At 30.5% G+C, this 6728-nt stretch overlaps 1 protein-coding gene across 1 annotated transcript; it reads right to left on the reverse strand.

Moving 5' to 3' along the window:
• On the reverse strand, positions 1 to 3414 carry LOC102590959 (uncharacterized). Its single transcript, XM_006342514.2, has 5 exons — positions 3166 to 3414; positions 2391 to 2531; positions 1346 to 1465; positions 462 to 557; positions 1 to 202 (listed from the first exon to the last, which is right to left on the reverse strand). Exons 1-5 carry the CDS (start codon positions 3385 to 3387, stop codon positions 83 to 85), a joined length of 699 nt encoding a protein of 232 aa, XP_006342576.1. The 5' UTR covers positions 3388 to 3414; the 3' UTR covers positions 1 to 82.
• Positions 3415 to 6728: the final 3314 nt, after the last annotated feature.

The raw sequence follows: 6728 nt of genomic DNA on the forward strand, positions 1-6728 counted from the left end.
AAAAGGAAAAAAATAATTAATTAATTGAAGGTTAAATATATCGAGTCATATATCACCAACATCAAAATAAATAGTCAGCAAACTATTTCTTTGAAAGAAGTACAGTTGTAGATTTTGTCCTTGTTGACAATTTGTACATCAACATCCTCACAATCTTGTAGAACCAGAAAGCACTTACAAATTGTAGCCCCAAAGCCATGGCCTACAAATTTCAATAACATTAGTTATTATTCCACTACCAAAAAAGAAAAAAACGAAATTCATAGCTAATTTGTCGTTAAATAGCTCATAACTGAAAGGAATTTTTGAATATTTGTATCGTTTAAATATAATGTAACAACGAATTTTTAATGTCGATAGAAGTTGTTCGTTGCTAATTCGTGTATTTTTTTTTGTAATTTTGATATCAATATATTGTTTGTAATATAATGAATATTTCATGTGCCAAATATATACATTACCTTTATGATGATTGGATTATCAGCAGAAAGAGTAACATAGCTGAGATATGGCCCTCCTATCATTCTAGCAATGGAAAAAATGACTGCAAATAAAACCTGCAAAATATCAATCTTGTCTTAGAAAAAATTAATTTTAAAGTAAGTGTCAAGCTGAGAAAAGGCGAAAGAATTTGTGAATTCAAGAAACGAAAGGCATTTTTAATACATTTAAACAATATAATAAGAATTATAGGCCAGAAAAGGAAATGTGAATTCCTACGACTCCCCCACACTCACAAGACGGATTGATCGATTAGAAAAGGATCTCTATCATGAGTTTATAAGAAGCCATCAAGCACGAATGCAACAAATTAAAAAGTATATTAGTTGTGAGGGAATATTGGAGGATTAGATATTCATGTATTACTTCAGAGGCGAATCTATAGATATAGAGAGAGTGGGTTCAAAAGAGTATATGATTATTTTTATGCATATATAGTAGAAGTCGCAAGCAATGAGTTCAATTCAACCTACAAAACCTATTTTAGGTACGCCTCCTTAAAATGATTATTATTATTCTTTTCTTATTATTCCTTCAAATACTACTAGAAATAAATATTTTTTCCATCGTAAATCATTGGAAAATTTGTGCTATAGAACGTGATCTTTTTCATTTATTTCCTACTAAGCTAGTCCACTGGAAAAATACATGCTAGAAAACAGATTCTCACTGAAATAGTGAAAAACTTCCTAATTTTTTCATAAGTAAACATTACTATTTTTTATCCACCGATTCAATTAAAATATCTGTTAAAATAGATAATGAACATTTTTCAGAGGAAAAATGACGATTTTTTATAATAGTTAAATGGAAATGCATATGAATTAAAGTTTGAGAAACTAACATCAGCAGCAAAGTTAAGATCAGTGTCTCTATATCCAAGTTCTTTGAGAAGCTCCCTTAGGTGAAGAAATGGACTTGAAATTTCTGTTATCCACAATGCAGCAACCATTTCTGAACCACACTGCAACAAGTGACTAAACATTACCAACATGGGTTGTGGTGCATTGGTGGGAGTGCTTCACCCTTAACCAGAGGTCTCGGGTTCGAGTCTTGGGTATGGAGAAAATTCTGTTGGGAGCGCCACCCCCGAATGGGCCCTGCAGAGCGCGATCCGGATTTAGTCGGAGCTTCAATGTGGGCTCCGAACATTGGGTGGGAAACCAAAAAAAAAAAAAAACTAAACATTTGGTAACTAATTAAAAGACAAATTATAGCTCGTATGGTTAAACTTTTTTAATATGCTTACTTTGAAAAGTGTTTTTTGTAATCATGCTTTTTGATTTTTGATATTTTTAGATTAGCAGTTTGTATTTAGCTAATCAATTTGAGAAAACAATTTTGCTTATAACACGACCGCATCAAAAGGTGTGATCTAGTGGTCGATGAAGTGAGTTGAACATCGTGAGGTCTCAGGTTCAAATTCCACTAGAACAAAACACTGGTTATTTCTTCACATATGTTTTAGTCTTGGGGGGTAAAATTTACCTGGTACTTGTTGTTGGTTGGAGGTGAATGGTATCTCGTGAAATTAATCAAGGTGTATAAACTCTATAGCTTCTAAAAAACAACTTTTTTATTAGTTTCCTATCTGGTGTCATGTCCAAGTGCAATTGAAACTTCGATTAGATTTGAATCGTGCACTGCAAAACCCATTTCAGGGGTGATGCTCCCAACAAAATTTTTTGCACACCCAAAGCTCAATCCTGATATCTCTGATTAATTTTTTCTACTACTCAAAAAACACTTATTTTTTCTTTAAAAAGGTATCCAAACATATCAACTTTCTAAAATAAGTATTTTTGGGAAAAACATACTTTTGGCCAAACAAACTATAAAACTCATTAAAGAAGAAAAGTGGATTTGTAATTAGGAGAAGAAATATTTACCAATCTATAAGCAAAGCCAGCTCCAATTCCAACAACACACACCAAATGATGAACCAAGTTATCAATCCTCACTTGTTTGTCAAATAGGCAACAACCAAAATCATAAATAAGATAGGCTGCTGTCACTGCAAGTGCCTTCCTCTGTTTGATTTTTATTTTTACCAAAAATAATCATTATTAGATCTTAACTTCAAAATAGCAAAATAAAAATAAAAAAGAATTTAAGTTATATACACCGTCACGATAAGACACTTTTCACAATATTGAGTAATATGTACATATTGTAGTAGGTGACTGGTTTTATTCTTTCAAAATTAGAAATTCACATTTTAAGAAAGCTTATGAGTGACCTGATAACAGATAGTAATATTTACATATTATAGCATGTAATTGATTATATTTTCTTAAAATTACAAATTTCACATTTTGAGAATGTTTACCTATATTGACATGATACTACATGGTGTGTACAACTTAATTTCTTAATATATAAATAGATCGACTTACCACCTCTAGTTTATTATTAGTACAACTCAACAACTCTAGATTAAAGACAGATAAACACTCATGACATAATAACCCCTTCGCTTTATTTATGATAAAAAGGAAAGATAATATCTTCGAATATTTTGTTAGATACCGACTTATAATAAGAGACTAAAGTTCAAATTTCAAATTTCAGTAGTCACTAAAAATATAAGGTGTCCAAAAATAGTAGAGATAGTAGATGTCTGATAAATAATCGAAATGCACGCAAATCGAGATTAAAAGATACCTGTTTGGGAGAAGATGTGGAAGCCACAGGACAAACAGGACAGCTCCAATCTTGAACAGATAGAGAAGCCAAAGTCACAGCTAAAGATGCATGAATTGTAGAAACTAAACGATTGCAAAAATCAAATGAACGTTTAGGAAAAGCCTTTCTAATTAATAAAAAAAGTGTAGACCATAAAATTATTCCAAATAAAACAGTAATTATCATTGAATCTTCTTCCATTTAGAAAGAACTTTGTTTATTTTTTCTACTTCAAAAAAAAAAGAATATATTACTTTTTTTGTAGAAAAATACCAATTATTATTCAAAGAAGTTGAGGAGCTAACAATATTAAAGATGCATTAATGTTTTTTTCAAGTTGCAAAAGTAAAGGTAGTTGGGGAAGTTCACAAAGTAGTTGGAGTTCATTATATCACAAAGTTAGCATGATGTTGCAATGCCAATTTCCCACGTAAAAGCACAAATTCGCGACAGATAAATTTTATAGCTAAATAGTGTATAATTTGTTATAGTGGGATCATCAACTTTTTTTTTTAGTTTCGAGCAATTTAGTGACGAATTATAGATGAAATTCATAGCTAATTCCAAAATTTCTTAGTGTATAGAGCTATAAGATTAAGTATGAATTCAGCTGAATGCCTGAATTCATATCTTAATCCAAATCCGGTATTTGTACTAAGAAATCTACTAAATATGTACAAAATTTAAATGCATAATTTCTAACACCTAATGTCATTATTTGGACTAAGAAATTCAATAAATATATACAAAATTTATATTTAGAATATAGCAAAAGTAATTTTCACTTGATACAACTTATGTCTGATAAGTTTAATCGAATTCAGTAACTTTAGTTCAAGTCCTGTATTAGACCAAAAAAATTCACTAGATTTGAATTGAACTTTCCAGAAACGATTGCTAGTGTAAAAAGATGTAACAATATCATGTCACTTTAAGGCAATTAAATGTTATTGATTGTGAAAAAAACTCATTGACATTGTATGTGGATATAATTAAGATAGATGCTTTCAACATAATAATTGACGACCAAACTTATAGGCAGATTTTATTTAGATACTTAAGGTTTGTTTCATGTGATTTTTTGAGTATATGATAAAATGTTTCTATTAGATATTTTTAATTTAAATTTTGAATTTTTTTTTGTGCGTAATCTCAAATATTACATAAATGTTACTACTTAAAACAATGTTTCCGAATAACAAATGGTTAAAAATAAGTGCATGTTCAATGTTATTAGGAGTAACAAAATCAACTCATAAAATCATGACCCATCCAACTCGTTTAGGTGAATTAATAACCCGCTCATTTTATTAATTGTGTTCATTTTGACCTATTTAGTTCAGTATGTAGTCAAATTAACCCATAAAAACTTTGTATAAGTATTTTTATTTTTTCATTTGATATATTGTATATACTCATAATATAAGGAAAAATGTTTTATTAGGAACTCAAACAATTCTTATTTTATTTTTTATAAAAAAGCTTGTGAATTTAAAACTTAGTAAGAATTCAGTATGTTGGGATTATGATCCAATTTTCAACTTATTTGAGCATAACCAATCCGTTTCAGTTTATATAATATTTAAGTAATCAATGGTTTAATTCAAACAATTTTAACATTATTAAATTCAATCCAACCCGCTCATCTGATTGTCATCATAAGTTCTTCTTCTTGTATCTTCTCCTATAACTCATTGTCTAAAGCTAGAAAAGTACCAAAAATATGCTTTGTTCTTTATGGCATGGATAGAGAGAGTCACCAATAATTGATATTTGGACATGTACAATTAAGATAAAATTATTTCCATTTGTCACACTTCCACTTGTTATGTTTTTAGTCGTCTAATTATAGTGGAAGGACCATACTTTGAGTCTAAAAGTTGCATACTGAATATGAATTAAAACATCAACATCTTAATAGTCTGATAAAATTTGTAGCAAGTACTCTTTTATCTTTAACGGGAGGAGGGGTGACGAATTGATAATAGGCCAAAAAAGGGCAGAAAATTTCTAAAGAAGGGTAAAAGGAAAAGAAAAAAAGAAGAAATCATATTTGATAAAAACGATTTTTTTAATTAAAATTGATTATACTATATGAAGTTGAATTAGTTGAATTGTAATATCGATACGGATCACTCGATGAGGGTAAAAGTCTAATCCAATTGGTTGTTTGTTTTTTTTCTAAGATTTCAAGGGTATTAATCTATGGACGGCAGCTCCTTAATTGATTTTTGTGTCAATGTCCATCTCAATGGATATGTTTGATGTAATTGGTGAGTAATTGTTTTATTTACATGTTAAAATGGTTATTTTTAGTCAAATCAAAATGAGTTAAATTTTTAACATCACATATAATTGTTAGTTTCATACTTGAACTATCATTAAATGTTTATCTTCTTTTTTTAAAGCAAATTTATACCACTATACAGTTGTCTAGTGGCTTATTATTAATAATAAACATAAAAAAAAATCTTAATAGGAATAAGTACAAGCAAGGGAGGCTAGGCCTTACCTTACCAATCCTAATGAGATACCTATCATCTACTAATTAACAACCATGAAGAAAATACGAGCTAGAGAGAACTAGATATTCTATGATCATCACAAAGTTTATAATACACTCTATGATGATATTACAAGTGAGGATTCGTAAGTAATAAAAAATCATAAAAGCCAAGGAGAAAGTTGAGTTATCAACCTCAAACTTCCTTTTACAAATGTATGAACTAAAAAAGATAGATGACCTTCCAAAGGAACTTGAAGTATGTTTCTCTTGTCTTCTTCTTCAAATCTGTCCAATAACACTTGATAGTTCATCACTTCTTGGCTTTATTGGATCTTGTTGAAGTTGTTGACACTATCATATGATTCTGTTTCGCCAGTCGCATCGGTAGGTGCCTTGGAACAAACTCCTCAGTCACTTTACCATCCCAACTATGCTTTCTTCCATGCTTCGTTTTGTTGTTGCATTGTTTCCTAGGAGAAATATCAGCATTCCTAGCTGCATTTGCAAAACAATAATCCAGCATTTCCTCTTCATCTTCTTCACCTTCTTCAAGATGTCCTCATCATCTAAGTTAGCAAATTTATTTGGGGACAAATTAAAGTACAACTACCACCAACTTGTAGTTGTTTGTTAGTGTTAATAGGTGTAAGAGAAGCCAATTTTTCAATATTAGAACTCACCAAATGATCACTTAAGATTGCCGCAACATTTGTTGATGATGACAAACTGTTGGAATGTATGCGTCCACGACTATCGATGGGACCAGGTCCTCAACACAGTTACACTAACAGACAGTAAAATAAATACTGAAAGTAAAGATTGCACAAGTGTTTTACGTGGAAACCTCCTTGCTCAAGGGAGTAAAACCACGACCTGGCCTGCCAGGACTTTTCAAACTTCTTTCACTAATCTTTTCCAAGCAAAAGTAAAAGCAAGTTTACAAACCGAGATTAGCCTACTAATCCCAACTCTAAGCAATGCCTCTTATTACTTAGATGAGCCAGAACAGATACAACACTGCCCACTAAGCTATCAC

Source organism: Solanum tuberosum, unplaced genomic scaffold, assembly GCF_000226075.1.
Source record: "Solanum tuberosum cultivar DM 1-3 516 R44 unplaced genomic scaffold, SolTub_3.0 scf00034, whole genome shotgun sequence".
NCBI classification, from domain to species: domain Eukaryota; kingdom Viridiplantae; phylum Streptophyta; class Magnoliopsida; order Solanales; family Solanaceae; genus Solanum; species Solanum tuberosum.